We start from the raw sequence: 25226 nt of genomic DNA on the forward strand, positions 1-25226 counted from the left end.
AAATAAATAAATAAAATAAAAAGGTATTGTGACTATAAACAACTAAAAAAAAATTTTTTTTTAAATACACTGAGATTAGGTACACAGCTAAGTGGTAGAGTGCTTGGCTTATGTATGAGATCCTTGGTTTAATCCCCAACACGGAAGAAAAACAAAATACTTTAAGTTTTAAATCGGTTAATATGGCAAATTTTGGTATGTATGATTTACAACATCCACACATATACACATATCACAATAAAAAATGTACAATCCCAGCAGCTCAGAAGGCTGAGGCAGGATTGCGAGTTCAAAGCCAGCCTCAGCAACTTAGTGAGGTCCTAAGTAACTCAGCAAGACCCTGTATCTAAATAAAATGTATTTTAAAAAGGGGCTGGGGATATAGCTCAGTGGTTGAGTACATCTGGTTCAGTCTCCAGTACTCAAAAAAAAAAAAGTACAAAGCATTAGCTGACTTGATCAAGAAAGGAAGAAACACATATACACAAAATAAGAAATAACGAAGTGAAAATAAGTACTAAAGCAGAACAATTTTAAAAACATTTGCAGACCTCTCTGTAAATAAACTTGAAAACTACACAAAATGAATAAAAATTTCTTATGAAAATATGGATTATTAAAATTATCACATTAGAGCTTAAACTGAATTTCTGTAGAAGAAATATATAAAAGTACCAAAGAACTAACCTAGAAAAAGGCACTGAACTTAAATGGTTTCATAGGGTACTTCAACCAAATTCCTAAAATCTAGGTAGTCCTACTACACTGTAATTCTCTAGAGAATAACACTGGTGCCTAGGCTGGATAAAGGCACTACCAATCAAAAATAAATACACATATATACATACATATACACATACACATAAATATATATAGAGAGAGAGCGAGCGAGAGAAAGAGAGACCAATTACATAAAGCATTAACAAACAGAATTATACCACCATCTTAAAGAAACAAAAATGAGAAATAAAGATCAAGAATTGTTCATTCTAGAAATTAAGATTGGTTCAATATTAGGAAATTCATTAATACACTATTTTAATAAATCAAAGAGGGGGAAGATGATTATATCCAGAGATGTTGAAAATTCGTGCCTAATAAAAATACACGCGAAAATAAAAACTGATGAATAAAAAATAATAAATAATAAAATACACACATACTTCAATTCTAAAGCTAGCACCTTAATCAATGAAGAAGTAGTAGAGATATTTCCACTAAGACCAGGAACAAGGCAAATGTACCTACCATCTCCCATCTTACTAAATATTGTACTGGAGGGACTTGCCAGAGCAATCAGACAAGTCAATTAAAAATAAGAACTGGTAAAGTGAAATTATCTCTATTTATAGATGATATGATAGTATACCAGGGAAATCCTAGGTAACTCATAATAAAAAGAATTCACATAAGAACAGAAGTTAGTAGGATATAAAATTAACCTATGAAAATTGATAGTCTTCATAAACAATAACCAACTGGAAGACAAAATGAAAGATTAAAAAAAGCCACACTTAAAATAGCAACAAAGATTAAATACTTAGGAAAAAATTTTACAAGAAATATGGCAAAACTACAAGAACGTTTTAAAGCTCTTTTGTAAAAGTCCAAAAGGAATTTTTTTGGATAGAATAACTTGGCAATAGAAAGATGGCATTCTGAAGTTAGTTTAGTAAAATAAGGCAGAGGATTTTGGAAAGATGGTGGAATGGGAAACACTACTACTCTGTCTTCTCACCTGGATAACAACTGCACTATCTGTCTGATATATAACTGCTTTGGAAATCTAGAGTCTATTGAAGGCTTGCAACTTCCAGGGGAAGACTTAGACTGTAAATTGTGGTTAATTTCAGTAGGTTTCAACTCCTACCACAGTACAACTACCATTCCACACCCCTAATCTCATGGCAGGCAGCATGCACACAGCCTGGGAGCCAGGGTAGGCAAAAAGTACTGCTATCCTCCAAACACTGGGAAGTTGTGCTCTGTTCACTGGCTACTTCTGATCCAAGAGTCAGGCAGCTATTGTTTTTGCAATCTACCCCCACTTCCTCCAAAGCAAATGCCAATTCCCTCCTCCTCTGATTGAAATGACTTCCAAGGAATTTAAAGGGCCATTAACCATCCCTCCTGCCTATTCACTTTATTTTTCCTTCCACTTTTGGGACTCATGTATTAAAAACTAGGACATTCCATAGCAGCTACACATTGGGAGAATATTAGGAAGTGACCACATATCTAGGCAAAGGCTCAGAGAAGATCTGAGAAACTAAGTTAACACCTCAAGCTGGAAGAAGAATTAAGCTTGAAGGTGGTGGTGGTAGTGGTGGTAGCAGAGGAGGAGAAGAGTAGTAAACCCGAGAATACCATCAAGCCATTCAATATATTACCTGTGGGAGTTCCATAAAGAGGCAAAGGGAATATTTTAAGAAATAATGACCAGAGGTTCCCAAATTTGCTTAAAGACATGAATGTAAACATACAAGAAGTTTATTTAACTGTCAGTATGATGATATGAAAAAGATCTATACTAGCAATCAAACAAAGTGGCACATGCCTATAATCCCAGTGACTTAGAAGGCTGAGGCAGGAGGATGGCAAGTTCAAGGCCAGCCTGAGCAACTTTATAAAAACATAAAAAGGACTGAGGATGTGTAGTTCAGTGGTAAAGTGCTTCTAGGTTCACTCCCCAGTACTGCATTCCCTCAACCCTGAGGGGAGAAAAAAAACAACTATACCAGAACACATTATAATCAAACTTCTGAAAACCAAAGCCAAAAAATATCTTGAATATAGCTTAAAGGAAACAATTTGCTATATACAAAGGATACTCAATAAGATTATCAGCAAATTTCTTATCAAAAAATTTGGAGACCAGAGTCAGGATTGGTGATGCACATCTGCATAGCTACTCAGAAGGCTGAGGTGGGAGGACCACAAATTCAAGGTCAACTTGGGCAACTGAGTGAGACCCAGTCTCAAAACAAAAAGTGCAGGGATGGGGACTGGGGTTCTGGCTCAAGTGGTTGAGCGCTTGCCTAGCCTCTGTGAGGCACTGAGTTCGATTCTCAGCACCACATATAAATAAATGAATAAAATAAATGTTTAAAAAAAAAAGTGCAGGGATGTAGCTACGTGGCAGAGTGCTTGTCTAGCATTTATTAGGCCCTGGGTTTGATGCCCTGTATGGTAAAACAAAAACAAACTTTGGAGGTTAGAGGGCAGTATATAGATATATTTGAAGTGTAAAACAAAAGACATTTTCAACCAAAAACCCTCTACCTGGCACAAGAGTTCCTTAAAAATGAGAAATTAAAATATTTCAGGTAAATAAGAACTGGGAGCTTTTACCCAGATCTGTACCTACAAGAAATGTTTGAGAGTATCCAACAGAGCAAAATGCTATGAAAAAATAAATATCTCAGTAAAAGGAGAGACATAGGTAATTATAAAACCTAATATTACTGCAACAACAGTTTGTAACTCCACTTAATATTTTCTACATGATTTAAGAGACTAATGTATTTTAAAAGTCTAAAAACCAATATTATCTTATGATTAAAACTCAACCTTTTATTGATGTGGAAGTAACATCAATCCTATTAAAAATTTTCCAAAAAGTTAAAAAGGGAGGAAAATTTCTATAATGTATTATCCTAATAACAAAATCAAAGACTAGTCTCTCAGAGATACAAACCAGTATCTCTTATGAACACTGGTACAAAAAACTTCAACAAAATACAAGTTAAGTCTAGAAGTATATAGAAATATTATACACCATGAAGAAGTTCGATTTATTCCTAAAATGATTCAAAACATGAAAAGCAATCAATTAACAGACTGAAAAAGAAAAAAAATTACATTATTGTTTCTATTGATACAGAAAAGGCATCTGTCAAAATTCAATTCATTTTCATGGTAAAATCATTCAATAAACTAGGTAAAATCATTCAATAAACTAGGAATAAAAGGAAACCACTCCAACATAATAAAGTCATATATGATAAACAGTGAACATCATATACTTAATGGTGAGAGAAGGAAAGTTTTTCCTCCAAGATTCAGAACACGCAAGGATGCTGACTTTTGTCACTTCTATTTGACATTGAACTGGAAGTTCCAGCCAGAGAAATTAGGCAAGAAAAAGGCATTCAAATTACAAAGCAAAAAGGAAAATTATCTCTGTTCACAGATATGAACTTATCTAAGAGCCCACACAAAAATAACTATTAAAACTAATAGATGAATTCAGCAAAGTACTTAGATACAAAGTTGACATACAAAAATCAACTGTACTTCTACATACTAATAAGTGACCTAAAAAAGGAAATTAACAAGTTCATTTACAATAGTATCAAAAAGAATAAAACATTTAAGGAAGTGAAAGACTTGTACAGAGCAAGCTATTAAAACTATGAAAACAAAGCAATAAACAAATATATTCCATGGTCATGGATGGTAGATACACTATTGTAGACATTTTAATACTACCCAATCATTGGGTAGTATTAAATGAATCCCTATCACAATTTCACTGACACTTTTTGCAGAAATAGAAAAATCCATCCCAAAATTCACATGGAATCTCAACAAAGATCCCGATGGCAAAACAATCTGGAAGTAAGACAATAAAACTAAAGGACTCACACTTTCTAACTTCAAAACTCACTACAAAGCCACAGTGATCAAAATAGTGTGGTACTAACATCAAGACAGACATCAGAACAAGGGAGGAATACAGAAAGACCACAAATAAATTCCCCATGTATACACAGAAGATTTTTGACAATGGTGCAAAAAGGATTCAAATGAGAAAGGGCAAGTTGTTTTTATAAGAGTTGAGATAACTGGATATCCACTTGTAGAAGAATTAAGTTGGGTCCTTACCTTATACCAATTAGAAAAATTAACTCAAAAGGATGAAAGACCTAAATATAAGAGTTAAAACTATAAAACTCTAGGGGAAAAAAAACCACAGGGGAAAAGATACATGACATTGAATTTGGCAATAACTTCTTGGATGTGAAGCCAAAGGCATAAGCCTCAAAAGAAAGAATACACAACTGGAACTTCTTGAAAATTAAAAGGAGAGCAAGCAAGCATCAAAAGATACTTATCAACATAATAAAAAAGGGCAGTCTCAGAATGAAAGAAAATATTTGCAAATCATATGTGATAAGAGATTAATATCCAGAATACAGAGAACTCCTAAAACTAAACAACAAAAGTCAAACTAAAAAATTGGCAAAAGACTTGAACAGAAATTTCCCAAAGATATACAAATGGCTACTAAGCACATGGAAAGACGCAAATCAAAACTACAATGAGATACCATTAATACCTATTAGAACGGTTACTATTAAAAATGTTTTGGTGAGGGTGTGGAGAAATTGGAATCCTTATGCACTGTTGGTGGAAAAGTAAAACAGTACAACCACCATAGAAAACAATATGGCTAAGCCAAGTGCACTGGCATACACCTGTAATCACACCTACTCAGGAGGGGGAGGCAGGAGGATAGCAGATTTGAGGCCAGCTCAGGCAATTTAGCGAGACTCTGTTCAGATAACATAACATAACGGGCTGGAGATAGAGCTCAGAGACATTGTTTCTGGATTTAATCCCCAGCACCAAAAGAAAATAAAACAGAACAGAATATAGTACAGTTTAACTGTTCCTCAAAACTTTAAAAATAGAATTACTATATAATTCAGCAATCCCTCTTCTGGGTATATATTCAAAATTAAGTGAATACAAGGTCTCAATGAGATGTGAGATGTTTGCACACCCATGTCCATGGAAGCATTATTCATAATAGCTAAAAATGTAGAAGCAAACCAAGTGTCTATCAATGGATGAATAAATGGATAAGTCCATACATGCATTGGAATATTATTCTGTCTTAAAAAGAAAATTCTAAAACATGCTACAAATGAATGAACACTGAGTATCATGCTAAGTGAAATAAATCGTCCACAAAGACAAATACAATATGATTCCACTTATACGAGTACTAGAGTACACAAAATCATAGTCATAAAATAGAACAGTGATTGCCAAGAGTTGAGAGCATAGGGGAAAATAAAGAATGTTGTTTAAGGGATACAAAATTTCAGTTTTATGAGATTGAAAAGAGTTCTGAAGATGGATGGTGATGGTTACACATTTTGAACACATTCAATACAGCTAAATTGTACATTTAAAGATGATAAAATTTTGTTTCATGTGTTTTAGCATAACCAAAAAATTGAAAAAAAATTCCAATAAAATTACCAACAAACTAAGCTAGACAGTGATATTGAAGAACATATGGAAAACCAAATGTGCAAAACTACCTAGGAAAACACAAAAAAGCAGCCTAACCAGACATTACAACATACTCTAAAGTCTCTTTCATCTTATTTCAAAAGATTGTGGTAGTGGTGCATGAACGGACAACTAGACCTGTGAAACAACACAGAAAGTCCAGACATATATCCAAGTATATGTGTAGAGAAGATGATAAATGCATCAAGAATCATTGGAATAAATAACAATTTTTAATAAAAACGTGGGACACTGTTTACCCATTTAAAAAAAATAAAATTAAATCCATACCTCATAGAATACACAAGAATTCACCCCAGAGAGACCAAAGATCTAAGCATAAAAAAAGTAGGTTGGTATATGGCTCAGTGTAGAACAATTGCCCACCATGCATGAGGTCTTAGGTTTGATCCCCAGCACAACAAACACCAAAAGCAGAATCCATACTAGCACAAAAAACATGAATTCCTCTTTAACTTCAGTGGAGGCAGAAACTATGACAAAATCCAGCAGCAACAAATAATAATTGTGAATTATGTAATAAAAATTTTTTCATGGTAACAAATATAAACAAAGTTAAATGACGACTGACACACTGGAAGAAAATATTTGCTGCAAATTCCCAATATACAAAGTACTCTTGAAAGGCAAAGGAAAGAAGACCAAAGATACCAACAGGTAGTAGGGAATAACCTGAATGGACAAGACAGACACAAAAAGGTGATTAAAACAGCCCTTCAATATGAAAAGTTGTTCAACCTGAATTATGAGAAATGAACTAAACTACACTGAGATACAAAGTGGCATAATATCCTTGAACACAGAATTACCACAAAGCAAGTTCTAGGATATACTAAAAAGAAAGAAGGAGAAACAAAATGTATATATCTATCATTTGTGAGGGGAAAGGATAAATCAGAAATTAGTGAGATTAATTACTGGGGAGTATGATACTTAAGAAAATTTGAGAGAACAGAAATAGAGTCAAATGAATGCAAGAACAGGATTTTTTAAAAGTCTAGTAGTAGTAGTAGTAGTATCATTCTGCCCTTTAGAACCATGCTGATGTTTCACAAAGTAGAATGTATTAATAAACTAGGATGAGGTAGGGGCTCAAAACAGAAACAAATGAACCTGTTTTGTAAGTGAATAACACAACCACAGTCAAAGAGGGTTTGGTAAGAAAACTTTTAAAATGTACTCTGACTCACTCTAAATACATTTTGGTACACTCAAAGGCTAAAGAACTGTACACACATTAGTTAAGAGGTTTCTTTTTCATAGAGTTATGAATTAGCAATTTCAAAGCTACTTTATGCAACATACCCCAGGACTGAAGAAATAAGTAAATATATAATGAATAATAACAGGGTTTTACCAAAGAAGTTACAAATATGAAGAAAGTATAGAAAAAACTCCATGGTGTTGTGGTAGAATTGGAAATATCAATGCAAATTCATGATTATTAATATATATATGGAAAAATAAAGAAATGGATATAAATGTGACTTATGAATACATAAATAAATCTCCTCACTCACTGAAAGGGCCTAGAAGCAATGTTTCTCTAGTACCAATAAGCACTCATTAAATTAGCTGAGATTTCATTTTCCTATGCCATTCTCTAATAAAAAAGAACCAACTACTAACAGGGCTGGGGAAAGTAAAGCAAAAGGGAAGACTAGAATATCCCTTGATAACAGACAATAAAGAGAACCTAAAAAAATGGGATTATATCAAAAGGACATAGAATTCAACTTGAAAGAGTCTCCATTTGTCAAATCTCAAACATTGGAGCAGTGATTATAAAACTCATAGATAAGAATCTGTTAGTCCATTCTTGTATAGATACAGTATTTAGAGAAGGGAAAGCTCTTCCTTTCAGAATTTCAACTAATAAATGTAGAAAGAATGATGAAAATAAATAGGAAAATCACAAATTAGCAGATGTTAGAGTAACATTAGAATTATCAGTGGATGGCTGGGGTTGTTGCTCAGTGGTAGAGCACTCACATAGAGCATGAGGCCCTGGGTTCAATCCTCAGGACCACATGAAAATAAAATAAAGGTATTGTGTCCACCTACAACTAAAACAAAAAAATATTTTAAAAAGTCATCAGTGGATGCTAAAATTAATAGAAGAATGTTTGATGAGAAAGTATGATGAAAATATTTACATAGTCTCAAAAAATTATATGGAAAATCTTACAACTATATATTAGAGAAGAAAAACACACTAATTTTATAGAAGAAAAATCTGACAGACACTATGATAACCACGTGGTCAAGTTGAACATAATCAGTTAGGGAGACAAATCAAAAACTTCCTGACACATGCACTGAGGATACACTGACTTTGGTGCAATTTTGGTTTAAAATGCATAACCTGAAATTTTCATAAAGAATGTATTACAAACCCAAATTGAGAGACACTGTATAAAAAAACTAACAGGCACTCTACAAAAGTGTTAATATGTTCCAAATTAAAAAGCAAATATATAAAAGCAATGTGTGGAATGATTCTGGACCAGATAAAGGACATGAAGGAATAACTGGTAAAATTTTAATAAGACCAACATTTTTGATAATACTAACACCTGATTTCTGGATTATATTGTTAGTTTATTTTGATTCCTGTATCATGGTTATATAAGATGTTAATATTTGGAGAACCAAGATGAAGTGTATAAGGGAATGCTCTGGGCCACTTTTACCTCATTTTGTTACCTCTGAAACTATTTCAAAATTAAAAATTAAAAATATACATGTATACGTAACCTGATACTTTGCAGTTCCCTTCTGGCTGATTCTTCTGCCATCTGTGATGCCCGCAATTTCTCTTCACACTGATCCTTTTCAGATTGCCTCCAGACATCATGTTCCACTTTCATTTTCTCCAAATCTGCTAATCTGTTCTCAAGTTCTAGCCTAAAACAACAGATGATAATTATGTTACAAGAACTACAATAAAGATGATGCTACAGTAAAATGTTTCCATGTGCAAAGAGATTTAATACAAACTAAGGTAATTAAGCACTTACTTTTCACCTTGTAATACCACAAGTTTTTGATAACCTTCCTCCTTGGCAGCTTGTACTTTACGTATTAACTCACGATCCTTTTCAGCTAACAGCACTTTGTGGTATTCAACAGCTGATTTGAGGATTTCATTGTCTGACTGTAATCCTATTATTTTTCAAAGAGAAAAATATACCATAGTTCATATTTCTATGATGAAAAATCACAATTAACAGCAAGCCTTCGTGAGTAAAAGAATTAGTGAGTCTCACTGAATATATATTCTCAAAGATCCTAAAATCACTGATAAACTTTCTAAAAATAAGAATGAAACAGACTAAAACTCAGAGTTAATTTCTCTGCTATTACTTCATTTAACACATACATATATATCAAAAAAAAAACTTTCCAAAGGGTTATGAACATTTATTCATTTGAATCCTGAGAGCTTAGAAATATCAACCTGTATGATATCCAAAGAGGCTTGGTTACTTCACCTCTGAAGGACTTCTGCAAACTAACTATAAAACAGAATCATAACAAAATGACTGAAAACAGAGTGAATAAAAGTCACTAAGTCCTTCAAAACCTAAGACTACAGCAGAACTGCTAGATTTCTAGGAAAAATATAAATGACAAGGAAACGTTCAAGTTTTTCCAATGAATTACAAACTCTTTCTCATGATGAATACACAACTATTTGCAGATGGAATAACTAAATTCATATCTAATTCAAAGTAAAACCAGAATGCAGCACTCAATCTCAAAATCTAAATTTCTAAGAAAATTTAGTTTAAATGAAGAACTTCGTTAGTCAAAATTACATAGAAATAAATAATGAGAACAGTCATTCAACATAAGCTCCATCTGAAATTACACACCAACTCCAGCACAGTCACAGCCCAAGGGAAGCTTATTTGAAAAATTTAAGAAAATTAGAAGCTGGGACTGGGGTTGTAGCTCAGTGGTAGAGCATTTGCCTAGCACGTGTGAGACACTGGGTTCAATCCTTAGCACCATGTAAAAATAAATAAAGGTATTGTGTCCATCTACAACTAAAAAAGAAAAAAGAAAATTAGACGCCATACAAATTCTGAGAAATCCCAATGAGTAACTGAATACTAAGATGGAGCTTAAGAATAAGACTACTAGGCTTCAATAACGGACCTATAGGGTTGGTGTTTTTAAAAAAATTTTTTTTAAAAATCCAGGACTAGAACTCCCCTCCTTATGTTCTTCAGATTTATAATGTCCTAGGACAAATAAGATTATGACTAAATAGATTTAAAATTATAAACCCAGGAAGGATAGAATCCCATTTTCAAAGTTTTATTTAGTTTACATATTAATCAAATACCTTATTCAAACACATGGTTGATATTTTTTTAAAAGATAGGTCAAAGAATGAACATTCAATGTACATGCAAAAACTTTCCATATGTATTAAAATTCAATTAATCTGAGAACCTGGAAATAAAAATTACGGTTTATCTATATTAATAATTAGAGTTTATATCTGAAAATACTAGTAAAAAGCATGGGGAATCATATATTACCATCCAGTTCACTTTGAATCTTATTCTTTTCTCTTTCTAGCTCACTTTTAGCTCTTGCTGCCTCCAGTTTGATGTCTGTTATTTCTAGTTTGTTTGAATGTTTAAGTTCTTTTACCTGTTGATAATTAGAAACTAAAGTTATTATTGGTCATTTCATTGCCATTCAGTATTCACCAAAAAGCAAGTGAAAATGAAAAAAAAAAATTTGGCAGCAGATTATAGAGTACAAGTACCTTCTGAGAAGAAAGATATTCCATACCTGAACAGTATCTGTCATAAGGAGACAAGAACACAACACTGTCTTTCCTAATGAAAGTGAGGCATTTCTTTAGAAGTATGTGGGTGGGGTCACCCGAATGTAAATCAGGACGTGTGCATTAAATGGCTCAACAACATAAATCAAACTTCCTTTTAAAAAGAATTAGGAGGGCTGGGGTTTGTGATTCAGGGGTAGAGTGCTTGTCTAGCATGTGTAAGGCACTAGGTTCGATTCTCAGCACTGAAGATAATTAAAATGACAACAAAAAAAATGTTTAAAAGTATTAGGGACAAATAAGGCCTTCTAGGAAGAAGGAACAGAATATAAAATGTTAAATAGGTATGATATCATGTGGTCTTACTCTAAATACAATACATGCCAAGCAATAAGGGAGACAGGTTATTTGTGAGTGACAGGGAATAAACTTTACATGTTATACAAAAGGGCTGTTTATCTTGTTATCTATTGAAGGCAGCACAAGTAACTTTGTTTTAGAACTTTAACTCTAATTGCAAAATGTGCTGAACTGAAAAACTGAAGGTAAACAAGAAGCAAGAAACTGATAAAGGGGAGGAAAAAACAATTCAATTTGGTGACTAAATAGTGGGCAGAAATGAGTATAAGTCATACAAATCTACTACAATCCTTTATTATCAAAACTTTTTTTTTTTCTTTTTTGTTCCTTTCTTATTTGTTGTGTGGGGGATCAAACTCAGGGCCTCATGTATGCTAGGCAATTGTTCTATCTTGGTCCCAAGGGATATCCCCAAGGGCTCTAGCCCCAGCCCCCAAAATCTCAATATTTTAAAGCCTCAACTCAATATGAATAATTGTTGACACTTTCTATATAATTAACCCATCACAATTAATTTCTCGAACTTTGTGAAGTTATTCCTTTTCCAAGTTAAATGGTCCTAGTTCACAAGTATTCATTCTTTTATTATACACCTGTTTTATTTCAGGCACTATTTTAGAAGCTGGAATACATCAGTCAACAATACATCTTTTGCTTTCCAATCATATGCACTGTTACCATTTTCTGTAGCCTTTATTTCTAAAATTAGGTATAATGGTGTCAGAATTTAACACAGATATAAAATTTAGATAAATCAATATTCTAACATTATACTAATGTATAAAACTATGGAATCAAAGTAGAAAACTACAAATACATAAAAGTCAAATATATTAAATGTGAGATGGTAGGAAAAGGAGGGTCAAGGATAATTTACTTATGAGTCCAATAAAATTCTACAACAAGAAGTTGGGAATTAGACACAAATCTGGAAGAGGTTCTAGAGTCACAGAGGAAAGGATGAGAAACAGAGGTATCTTTACTGGAAGAAGTTCCATCTATGAAAGGTCCTGAAACTACTCAAAGGAACAGGTTCCACACAAAATCCACACCTGAAGAAAACAAAAAAAAAACAAGTAGCACACTGCCTCCATACTACTTCATATCACAAATTATCTTGTATGCTTTCTTGTTTCTATTAGTGCATTACAGTTATACTTAATACAAGCAGGGAATATATTTTGCTCCACTTAAACCCAGTACTTCCCAATTCTTTCCCCTCCTCTATCCCCATTCCCTTCCTCTATTTTATACTAGTCTTCCTTCTATTTATTTAGTTTTTTTTTAAATTAGTGTTTTATAAGCCCGGCACGGTAGCACACTCCTGTAACCCCAGGGGCTCAGGAAGCTAAGGCAGGAGGATCCAGAGTTCAAAGTCAGTCTCAGCAATGGCGAGGTGCTAAGCAACTCAGTGAGACACTGTCTCTAAATAAAATGCCAAAAAGGGCTGGGGATTTGGCTCAGTGGTCAAATGCCCCTGAGTTCAATCCCTGGTACCAATAAATAAAAAAATAAAATTATTGTTTTATAGACATAAAGGTTAAACTCATTATAGTATATTCATTCATATGCATAGCATAATTTGGCCAATTTCACTTTACAATTCCTTTCATTTTCTGTCCCTCACTCCCCTTTACTCCCCTTCCTTTGATCCAGTGAACTCCCTTCTATTTTCATGGGATTCCCCACCTCTCCTTCCCCGCCTTATTTTTGGACTAGTTTCTGCTTATGAGAGAAAACATTTGATGTTGGAATTTCTGAGTCTAGTTTATTTTACTTAGCATGATATTCTCCAGTTTCATTCATTCACCAGCAAATGCCGTAATTTCATTCTTCTTAATGGCTCAGTAAAACTCCATTGTGTATATATACCATACTTTCATAATGGGTTGGTTCCTTAACTTGGCTATTCTGAGGTACACTGCTAGAAACAAATGATGTACTTGTATCATGATAGCATGCTGATTTTAGTTCTTTTGAATAAATACTGAGAAATGGGATGGCTGGGTCATATGGGGGTTCTATTCTTTTTTAAGGTATCTCCATACTGCTTTCTGGAGCGGTTACATCAATTCGTACAATGATGTTCATGAGTGTACCTATTCTCCCCACATCTTCACCAGTATTTATTATAATTTGTATTCTTGATAATTGCTATTTTGACTGGAGATAAAATCTTGGTGTAGATTTGATTTGCATTTCCCTGATTGCTAGAGATGCTGAACATTTTTCGTGTATTTGTTGGCCATTTATATTTCTTCTTTGAGAAGAGTCTGCTTATTTTGCCCATTTATTAACCGGGTTATTTGTTTTTTTGGTATTAAGTTTTTAAAATTCTTTATATATTCTGGGCATTAATCCCCTGTTGGAGGAGCAGCTGGCAAAGATCTTCTCCCACTCTGTAGGCTCTCTCTTCATGCTCGTTTCCTCTGCAGTACAGAAGCTTTTAAATTTGATACTGTCCCACTTTTTCTCAGTTTTATTTCCTGCACTTTAGGGGTTTTGTTAAGGAAGTCAGTGCCTGCACGAATATGTTGGAGTGCTGAGTCTGTTTTATAGTAGTTGCAAAGATTTCTATTATCATCATGGTTCGATTTGGGTAGGTCATATATATCTAGAAATTTGTCCATATCTTCTAGATTTTTCCAGTTTATCGGAGTATACATTTTCAAAATAGTTTCTAATGATCCTCTGGATTTCAGAAGTGTGGTGATATCTCCTTCATCATTTCTAATTTTTCTTTTGGTTAGTTTGTCTAAGGGTTTATCAGTCTTACCTTTCTGAAGAACCAACTCTTTGTTACACTGATCCTTTATTCTCAATTTCATTATTTTCAACTTTGATCTTATTTTCTCTCTTCTATAGATTTTGGAATTAGTTTGTAGTTCTTTTTCGAGGGTCTTCAGGTGTAACATCAGATTATGAATCTGGATCTTTCTATTTTTCCAATGTAGGAACTCAAGACTATAAACTTTCCACTTAGAACTTCCTTCATACTGTCCCAGAGATTTTGATACACTGTATCTCTATTCTCATTTTGTCAGGGGACAGACAGATGAGGATGGTGGGAACACAAGGTTAAGAAAATAATTCTATAAAATGGGCCCATTGTGCTGACCCCCACAAGCTTTCTTTGCCAAAAAGCAATTTACCTGCAGCCCACCTGGCCTAAAAGGACCGGATAGATCACATTCCTCAGCAAACTACCTGTAATCTGCAAGGAAATGAAGGCAGGAACTAATGCTGATAAGAGGAACTCAAGTTACTTTGAAGAGAGAGACACTTGTGATCTTTTCACAGACCGAAGATGAGGATAATTCCCCCTAATCACAAAACTTGTAAAAATGATTAAGAATTCAATTAGAATCAATCAGCATGGGTCAAGGTGACACTGAGTTGCCATGGTAGTGGAGACCTCCAAGTCTGATGTCACCTTGCTGTCAATAAAAAGTCAAGAGGTGGACCTAGGCAGAATACTCTCCGAAATCCCCAACAAAACTAAAGTGCAGGAGAGGTACATTGTTCCGCTCCTTTGAGAGGACCCACTCTCTCCCTTGACTGTGTCCCCTTTACCTTTTCCTATCCTTTCAATAAACTCATTCCTGTTACTCTTGAGTGACATGTCTGAAATCTGACTTGGTTACAAGAATCAGGGTTGAAAGGGGCTTTCCACTGCCTCAGTTTCTCCAAAGGCCCCAGCCCTATAACAATTTGTTTCTAAGAATTTATTTCTCCTCTGATTTCTTTCTATGATCCATTCCTCTTTCAAAATTGTATTATGTGAGCTGGGGTTGTAACTCAGTGATAGAACACTGGCCTAGCACGTGTGAGGCACTGGGTTCAATCCACAGCAGCACATAAAAATTAACAGGATAAAGGTATTGTGTCCATCTACAACTAAAGATACTTTTTTAAAGTGTATTATTTAATCTCCTGGTGTTAAAATGGTGTTTTTATCATACTGAGTTCTAATTCATTCCATTATGATCTGATGGGAGGCAAGAAATTACCTCTTCTTTTGTATTTGCTAAGACTTACTTTGTGCCCTAAGATACGGTCTAAGTTCCATGTGCTTCTGAGAAGAAAGTGAACTCAGTTGTCAGTGGGTGAATTATTCAACAGATAACTGTTTGGTCCACTTGAGTAATAGTATTTCTTAGTTCTTAAATCTTTAGTTTTTGTCTGGATGACCTAACTAATTGTGAGCGGTGTGTCGAAGTCACCCAGTGTTATGATTTGGTTGTGAGGTGTCCCCCAAAAGCTCATATGTGAGACAATGCAGAAAGGTTCAGAGAAATGACTGCTAAATCTTAATCCAATCAGTGAATTAATCCCTAGTGAGATTAATTGAAGCGGTAGGGTGTGGCTGGAGGAGATTAGAATAGGGGCGTGGCTTTGGGATACATATATTTTGTATCTGGAGAGTCTCTCTCCCTCTCTCTCTAGTAGTACAGGCTTAGTGGTTATAAATTCTCTTAGTTTCTGCTTGTCATGGAAGGTTTTTATTTTACTTCAGTTCTAAAGGGTAGTTTTACTGGACATTATAATCTTAGTTGACATGTGTTTTCTTTTAGGACTTGGTATATATTATTCCAAGCTGTCCTGGTTTTTAGGATCTGGGCTGAGAAATTGACGGAAATCCTAACCGTGACCTGCTAATTTTCTCTTGTGGCTTTTAAAATCCTTATTCTATATAACAGCCATTTTAATTATAATGTGTCTTGAAAAAGATCTTTTTTGATCTTGTTTATTTGGGGTCCTAAATGTCTCTTATATTGAATTTCCATCTCATTACTAAGTCTGGAAATTTTTCTGATGTTATTTCATTGAAAAGGTTTCACAACCTTTTCCTTTAGTTTGTACTTCAGTTCCTTTGTCTATGTCAATGGTTCTTAGATTTAGTCTCTGAATGTTATCCCATTGAATCACATCCCCAGCCCTTTTTTACATTTTATTTAGAGATAGGGTCTCACTAAGTTGCTTAGAGCCTTGCTAAGTTGCTGAGGCTGGCTCTGAACTCTCCATCTTCCTGCCTCAGCCTCCTGAGCCACTGGGATTGCAGGCATGTACCACCACAATCAGCAGCATTTTTTCTCTATTTTCAAAATTAGGTATTTTGTCTTCAAGGCCTGAGAATTTGTTTTCAAAGTCATTTAATCTGTTTGTTTTGTTTTTGTAGTACTGGGGATTGAACCCAGGGCCTCATGCATGCTAGGTAAGTGCTCAGCTACCGAGCTACATCTCTGGCCCCATTTAATCTATTGGTGATGCTTTCCACTGAAGTTTTAATTTCATATCTATTCTTTAATTTCCATAATTTGCTTGGTTCTTCTTCAGAATCTTTTTCTCTATATTGAAATGATCTTTCATTTCCTGTATTTTCTAAGTTCATTCCTTACATCTTTAAAGTAAGGAACACGTTAGAATTTTTGTGTCTTCCTTATGCAGGGGCCATGATAATCTCTATAGCATTCCAATTGTAGTACACGCACTGCCAAGTAAGCACATATATTGACAAGTTTTAAATTAACATAAAATGGTTACCTGTGCTGACAAAAGTTTTACATTTTTTAAAATATTTTTTTTACTACCTTCATTTTATTTGTTTCTTTATGGGGTGCTGAGGATAGAACCCAGTCTACCACTGAACCACCCCAGCCCCCAGGTTTACATTTTTAAATCTTAGTTTAAAAATGAAGCTCTTTTCTACTAAAAGCAAGTCTCACAACTACATGAAAGCAGTTATTATTAGGTTTATTAATTATATAATAAATAATTTATTATATTTATTCTAATACTTAAACTTTCTGTAATTGGTTCTTACTATGTTATAATTTTCATGGACAATTTAAATTATAAATGCTTAAAAATTAGAAAAAATACAATAACCATGAATATAAAATCACTATGACAAATGTGATTATAACTTGCTATTATATACTAACCATAAAAGGTTAAGAATGACACCGCAGTTCATTATGAACCACACTGAAGCTACCTTTAATATGAGATAGAAAATTAGAGTCATCTTGTTTCATAGAGCGTTTAATTCATTTCACGGTAACTTCAGGAAGAATTATGAAATAAACACCTATTTTTTATTCATTTCACCCTGAGATTTGCTGAAACAAGAAAAATTTCTCAACTAAACTTACTGAAACTGAAAGAACACTGGACAGGATGTCAGGCAACAGGACTGAGTTAACTTAGCTAATAAGCATGACCATAGGATGACTTCCTTAAAACTATCTTATTGAAGTTCTAAGGATCAAAAACCTAATGAGATAACTAGAAGCATTTGCCTCATTGAATGTAAAATATCTTTAAGGTCATCATTTCCAGGCCATATATGTTAATACCTTTTAATCTAGGACACTGACATAATTCTGTTTTAAAACCTAACATTTACAAATTTGAATAACTTTGACAAACACAACCCAGGTGTTCTTTTGCATTGCAAACAACCATTTGCTACAAGTGCAAAATGTTGATGAAAATTTCAAGTTGCAAAGAAAACTGTGACAGTCATGTTTGAAATATTATTTTAAAATTTATTCTTCCATGGAGTCTTTTTACATATAAAATTTCAAATGAAACTTGCTTTGTCTAAATTTGAAGGATGTATTTAAAACTCCATTTATATGCAAAATAATGCAAATGTAGTTTTAAAGATAGGAAACTTAGCAATATGTGTTAATAAACAAGCACAGCGGAAATAAATACTACTAATACTAAACTGTTTTTCCTTCAGCAAAGAAGGAGCAATCATCTATACTCTTAACTCTACAATGAAGGAGCAAGAGAGAAAAGTATATACACAAAAAAGAGAAGAAAACCAGGGTCAGCACACACGTGAGCCAGGGAGCTCAGATGAAACATGCTGCAGAAAAAGTGACCCAAAATAGAGTTAGAAGTCACTGCAGAAGTCCAGCATATCTAATGTCCTGTTGATACACAAACAGTTTGTTATTCCAGCAGTCCAGTCTGGCTCTTCAGGTGCAAAACGATATGTTGCAAATACTGGATACTCAATGTTATTTTTCAAAATTGAAAATAATTTATATAGAAATTGAAAGACAAACTTGAGAGAACTCCCTATAACCTAAATTTACTTCTCTGTTTTACCCCTATTTTTGTGCCTACTTTATCATTGTAGGCATTCAGGATATATCTGCAGAATGTATGAAGTCTACTTTTAGTTAACCAGAAAGCAATCAAATTTATTTTCTAGTAGGATCTACATAATCACAATAGGCTATAAGGATTCTTAGGGATCAGCAGAAATAATGCTTCATTTCACTCATGAGGAAATTGGATCCCAAATGATGTCAAGTAACTTGCCTAAAGTTACACAAAATTATTGATAGAGAGGAACAGAACTAGTCCATGGGCTCAGAATTCTGTATTCTTTACAGTATTTTCATATTTAAGGATATCACTAGTATACAATCACTGACAGTAACATGTTGATCACCATGTACTATCTATTGTATCAAATACTATCTTTAATTTTCGTGATTATTCTGTAAGAAATAGTTGTTATCCCATTTAAGGGTGAAGCAAACCAGAAAGATAGTATATGAAGTACAGAGTGAGTCAGGATTTAAAAACACATTTGTGTGATTCAAAGTCCATGAACTTTTCCATTGAACTTCATTACTTGCTCCAAAATGATGGTTTCTAATTTCTACATATATTTATATTTCAAACTAGAAGACTATACTTGAAATTAAAATATTTAAACAACTAAAAATCTTATTTGTACAATTTTTACTTATTCTTTGTAGTGTCAGCTATATCTAATGATTTGAATGAAATACTGGCTATAAAACTACTTTGTAAACTGCACAGAAATTCAAACAAAAAGTAGAAGAGTCTACTAATCTGCAAATGAAGAAGAATATGTTTACCATGGGAAAAACTGTGTAGATTATCTCCCAAGGGTTGCATCCGATCCATCTAAAATTACAATTTTAGCCTTTCAAGGCATAGAAATTCAAATTTGTCACAATTTAAAAAAAAAAAAAAAAAAAAAACCCCAAAACCTCTTAAGTTAGACTTACATTAATAAAGTACATAGAGTAATGTATAAAACGAGAATGCCAGTTTATAAGAAGAATAATGGCAACTAGAATACTGAAGTCTGAAGGACTAGTACATTCTCAGTAGACAAAATAATATGGGAAGTCAAATAGCAGCCAAAAGGTTGCTTGGTAATCAGAACAGAAAGGCTGAGATGAATAGACTATTTCATGGTCACAGGTTAAAACAGGCTGTTTATTCTTCTTAATCTTTTCAATGGGACCAGAATACTTAAAATCAGCTGACTAAAACTCCTTCTCCCCTCAGTTACATACCATCCCCCTGGGTGTACTCAAGAGATTTGTTGGCTAATTTATAATGAATACATTATTCCTTTAAATTTATACATGTTTACCAGGCCTTTTGGTTGATAAAGCTATCTTGTTTTTTAAGGTTCTTTTACATAACTCATAACTCTGCCCTGACAGAAAATACCATAATTTCACTGACTGAGAAACCAATCTTATTTCCAAGATCTTGGAAATACCCCAAGAGTTAGTAATAACGATTAATAATTCAGAGACTATTTGCTAGACCTTAGGCTAAGTGTTTTATTCATAATATTTCATTTAATTCTTGCCACAACTTTTTTATTGTAGGTATTCTATTTTAATGAAAAACACTCGAGTTTCAGAGAAAAAGCAGAAGAAATTTTTTAAAAAGTAAACTAATATATCAGATGGTATTAAGAGTTATGAAGAGGGGCTGGGGAGATAGCTCAGCTGGTAGAGTGCTTGCCTCGCAAGCACAAGGCCCCGAGTTCGATCCCCAGTACCTCAAAAAAAAAAAAAAAAGAGTTATGAAGAAAATATAAAGCAAGTTAGGAAGATAAGAGAATAAGTCAAGGGAAGAAGGAAGATACACTTTTTTACAAAGTAAATATGAGAAAGGACTCTCAAGTGACTTCTGAAGAAGGAGAGGAAGAAAGTCTGTAGATATGTGGGAGGAGACCACGCCAGGCACATAAGCACAAGGGCCCCAACAGAAGTGAGCATCTTCAAAGAAGAGTGTGAAGGCCAGTGAGGCAGAGGTAAAGTAAACAGAGAGGAAAATGGATGCTGACAGCTGTGGAAAGAGGGCAGAACCAGATCACACAGGGCTCTGTGTGAGTAGATAACCAAGGGAGCAGTTAGGAAGCCAGCATAAAAACTGAGCCCAGGGCAAGCATGGCTTGGACTGGAGCAATCACAGTGGAGGTTTAAGAACTAGTCAGATTCTGCATGTATTTGGAAGATAGAATGACAAGATAAAAATCACTTCAACACAGAAAACTATTTAAACACAAAAGTTCTTTGTCATTGTGCAGCAAGATGCTTAATGAAACAGAAGCATGACTTACATCTTATGTCAAGGATATGATGAAATAATATTAAAATCCAGAGAACAAAACTATTAAAAACAAAATTTCTAGCAGGCTCAGTGGTGCACACCTGTAAGCCCAGTTAAAACTGAGAGTTTGAGGAAGAGAATCACAAATTCAAGGCCACCATAAGTAACTTAGTAAAATCCTATCTCAAAATTTAAAGAAAATAAATAAAAGATTGGGGGATAGAGCTCAGTGGTGGAACACATGCCTGGCATGCATGGGGCCCTAAGTTCAATCCCCAGTATAGGAAAAAGCAAACAAACAAAAAAAACCCTAAATCATTATACAATCTCAGGCATTCTGAAGAGTGAAACAGAAGCAAAAGACAACTTACTTTACTGGTCAATGTATTTATTTCTCGGTCAGCTTTATGCAATTTACTGGTTAAACAAGTATTTTGTTCATTGCTTGATTGTAGTTCTTTTTCCAAACGTTCAGCCTGTAGCTTAGCTGACTGTTTTTCAGCCTTTCATTAAAATACAATATTTTAAAATTTGTCCACAATGTTATTATGACAAAATGAAAATCATTATTTAAAATTCATGTATAATTATACAAAAAATTGTTCAAAACCTCAAAACTAACATGTTCCAAAGTAACAAGAGTTTTCTCAAATTGGTAGAAGTGAAATAAAAGATTCTGCTGTAGGAAATATGCAACAAAAGTACCTGAATAAACAAGGTGTAAACTTCTCTCAGGAGAGAAGTACCCATTTACTCTGAACACTGACATAATTTACGAACATTTTGGGGTTCCAGACCACAGTGGTTATGAAAAAAAGCATATTAGAAAGTAAAAGAAAAAGATCACTGACAGTATTAAGATGTGAAAATTGAAAATTCAAAATCAGAGTTTTTAAAAAAAAAAAAAAAGAGAGAGAGAGGAAGGGACAAGAGTAAAAATCCTGAGCTAATCTGAACCTTTTGAGTTATGGGCAAAAAAATTCTTGACCTCATCACATAATTAAGGTTCTTGAAGTTTATAAACTGTCAAAAATTTTCTGGTTAGAAATACTCAAAGTACTCTCTTATTAAGAAGGGAAAACTAAAAGATTTTAAAATTATTTCTATTTAAAAAAATGAAAATGTTTTGGCATTTAAAGGATAAGCATTGGCCTTAAAACATATCATTTCATAGGTGTGCTAAATATGGTAAGGACTGTGGTCAACAAATAATTCAGAAAAAAAAACTTTATTTAAACACAAAATGATACTTTCTGGGCACAATGACAGCCAAAAAAAGCTGAAGTAATAAGTGTTTGTCATGTGCTCATTTTCATTTCATCTGACAAATGATAAAATTAAACACAGGTTCTTCTGAAAATGTCACCAACGAACCATTCATCTTTTGTCATCATTCAACTTGCTCTGAAAATACTCGTTTCATTGATGACCTCAGGAAAAGTTTCACATTGGGACTATCTACTATATTCAAATGCAATCATCCCACTTAATTCTGTCACTGTGGAAATATGTTAAGGAAGAAGAATGGCAACACAAATAATTTCATGCTGAACTGCCACGTGTCTAAGATCCAATAATACTGATAACTTTAATTCAGGAAACCAGCAAATACTGACAGAGGCTTTATCCAAAAAACAAAAGTGACTTTTAAACATATCAATGTACTCTTTGTACCAGCTTGCTGGCTGTTGGGAGTGGGAAGGACCACCATTCAGATATTGGATTTTAAACTACAAACTAGGTACCCATGATTTCCTTCCAACCCAAATCATTTCACAACTATTCCAAAGAGGAGGAACATTTTGGACTACACAAAGTATATAAAAATAACAAACTATATCTTTGCTACACTTTAGGCACCTAGTACTAGGAGGAGTAAGAGTGTCTGAATAAGATGGAAACCAAGAGTTTCCATAAGGCAACATCTCCAAAAGTACCAACACTTTTTTCTCTAATGAATTCAGAAATAATTTAGTAAATTGTTTATATTAGTAGTCAAGCTGAATTTTATTACTCTGGCCAGAGCTGTCTTTAAGATATGCAAGTATGGTATTTCTGCTCAAATAAGAATTATGATCTTAAGATTTCAAATTCCAGTGTAAGGAATTTAAAGTCACAAAAGAAATTTTTCTTTCTGTTTGAGACAATTTTAGCCTTGAGAAATTTGAATAAATGTGAGGAAATTTTGCATATTCTATTCTTCAGCATTTTAAGAGTGAGGTCATTTCAAATAGGTGATCAGACTCCCCAAGAATAAATATCCCTTTATAAATGTGGCAGCACAGCTATTGCTTATGAATCAATAGCTTTATTCTTTACAGAAAAAACACATACTCTTGGGATTCCACAAATGCGTCAGCATTAGACTGGTGAGCACACATTTATGCTCTAAAACTCAAAGGCTTGTCAATTGCATTTTTAAAAACTATGCCATACTCTACCGGGAAGCAATTAAAACCTTACCTCCAGGGACCTAACTGTAGCCTGCATCTCAGCCAACTGTCGCACCTGTATTCTTTGGACATTTTCTATCTGAGCACCAGAATTCTCTTTTTCAGCCCGTAATTCTGCTACTTCAGTCTCTAAACCTTTTAATTTCTGAGACAAATGGACTTTTTCTCGTACAAGTTGCTCCACTCGTTTGCTGTCTCTTGTGAGATCAACACTAAACAGCTGGTTATGTAGTTCTTCTTTATCTTTCTCCAGTCTTGCAATCTAATAATAATTGAAAGAAAGCATACAAGCTTAAATTATTGAATTTTCAGTCATGCACATGCTTTACAAGTCAGTAAATTAAAATTAAAAACTGCACAATGTGAAACTCAGGTGGAGAAATGAAGTTAAAAGAAAAAAACACTAAAATGTCACGTTCTTCATTCTGTACTCAGCATGACTCAAATTTGAGGGCAAGGACTTTGTCCTATTTTTCCCTCTCTGTTCCCAAGATGCCTAGTACAGGGCTTAATCAGTTGCTGACTAAAATTCAAAATTATAAATAATACCATGAAAATAATTATTGAAAACATGTCAAGTATTTGAAAAGTCACCACAATATGATAGGGGTTGTGTGCACTGACTGCTCCTAAGCTTCACATCATAAGACAGTAATTCTTAAGTTATGTCAATACTAATAAAATTATTTTAAGGCAACTAATTCACATAGAAGTTGTTTTCTGTATAAATAAATACAAATGCAATCAATGAAAGTTTTAAAATGATAGTTGAGAGTTTATTAAAATCCTAGTTGTAATGACAGCCTAGTTCTTAATTCTGCTACTCCAGGGTATGTATTAAAATCACAAAGAAACTTGTAGAGCAGACACACCAGTGATCTTGTTACTCAACAATAGCTAGAGCCTTGGGCCTCCAAATCAGTGGATTTCAAGTGGCTTCCTAATGTCTGGCATTTCAGAGCCTCTGCACCTCTGGAGATCAGGACAGAACACAGTCTTTCCATTTGTGATCTACATCCTATCACCACCAAATCTCTGTTGTTGATCAGGGGTTTTGTTTGTTTTTACAGCACTGAGGATCTAACCCAGAACCTATATGTAGTAGGCAAGCACTCTACTACCGAGCTATAACCCCAGGCCCACCAGCTGCTCTTTTTAGTTTCTTTTCATACATTCATATATTGGGTTGCCTCATAAGATTCAACATAAGCAGAGAATTCAGCTGTTGGGGGAAAAAAAAAGTAATCTACCACTCTTTTAAACAAGACCAGAGGCTGTCTGTAGCCAGGATCAACTGTGAAGGCTCACTCTAAGCCAAAAGGACCCTGAAGGAATGCTCTGGGACCCAGGCAAAAATGGCCCGAAGGAACAATTAACTGGTTGTTTACAGAGCTATCAGTGTGTCTAAGAAGTAAGAGATCTTGATCCCAAGGACAGGATCCTCATCTGCAAAATGAGAATTCAACTAGAAACACTCTTAAGATCCTTTTCAGTCTTTCCTTGTAGTGACTGCAAGTTTGGTTTGGGACATGCTGAATTAAAAGATGTTGAGGGAAAATAAATGTAGAGCTATATCCAGCAGGCAAATGTTTTCTTTTCCCAGAAAACAAGGTTTTACCCTAGTAGTACCTGTGACATTCAGAGCTAAGCCCTCAAAAGCCCAATGAGTTCATTAATGTTTCTCTCTATTTTTCCTCCCATGCTTTACATATAACCATTACCCACAGGGTTCCGTCCTTGACTGCTTTTTCCTTTTTTCTTCGGATAGCTATGTGACTGTGCAAGTCACATTTTTACTCTGTTCTCAGTTTAAATGAAGGGCTAGGCCTAGATGATCTTTAAAATGCTATTTAGCTTTTGCACAAGTT

General features: G+C 34.1%; 1 protein-coding gene and 1 non-coding gene across 4 annotated transcripts in view; both read right to left on the reverse strand.

The window, feature by feature from the left end:
* Cep83 (centrosomal protein 83) overlaps window positions 1–25226 on the reverse strand; it is a 129195-nt gene that overhangs the window by 34570 nt on the left and 69399 nt on the right. For 2 of the 3 annotated variants that reach the window (XM_047548416.1, XM_047548415.1), the window contains exons 6-10: window positions 23369–23620; window positions 21277–21408; window positions 10881–10995; window positions 9348–9492; window positions 9085–9234 (exon numbers count right to left, since the gene is read on the reverse strand). In XM_047548416.1, coding sequence (XP_047404372.1) covers window positions 9085–9234; window positions 9348–9492; window positions 10881–10995; window positions 21277–21408; window positions 23369–23620 — 794 coding nt within the window. The remainder of the gene's footprint in view (window positions 1–9084; window positions 9235–9347; window positions 9493–10880; window positions 10996–21276; window positions 21409–23368; window positions 23621–25226) is intronic. The other variant, XM_047548417.1, reaches the window with a different exon arrangement.
* Window positions 16899–17000, reverse strand: LOC124984088 (U6 spliceosomal RNA). The gene has a single exon (XR_007108555.1). It is a non-coding gene; the product is annotated as a U6 spliceosomal RNA (small nuclear RNA).

This window comes from Sciurus carolinensis, chromosome 4 (assembly GCF_902686445.1).
Source record: "Sciurus carolinensis chromosome 4, mSciCar1.2, whole genome shotgun sequence".
Lineage (NCBI taxonomy): Eukaryota > Metazoa > Chordata > Mammalia > Rodentia > Sciuridae > Sciurus > Sciurus carolinensis.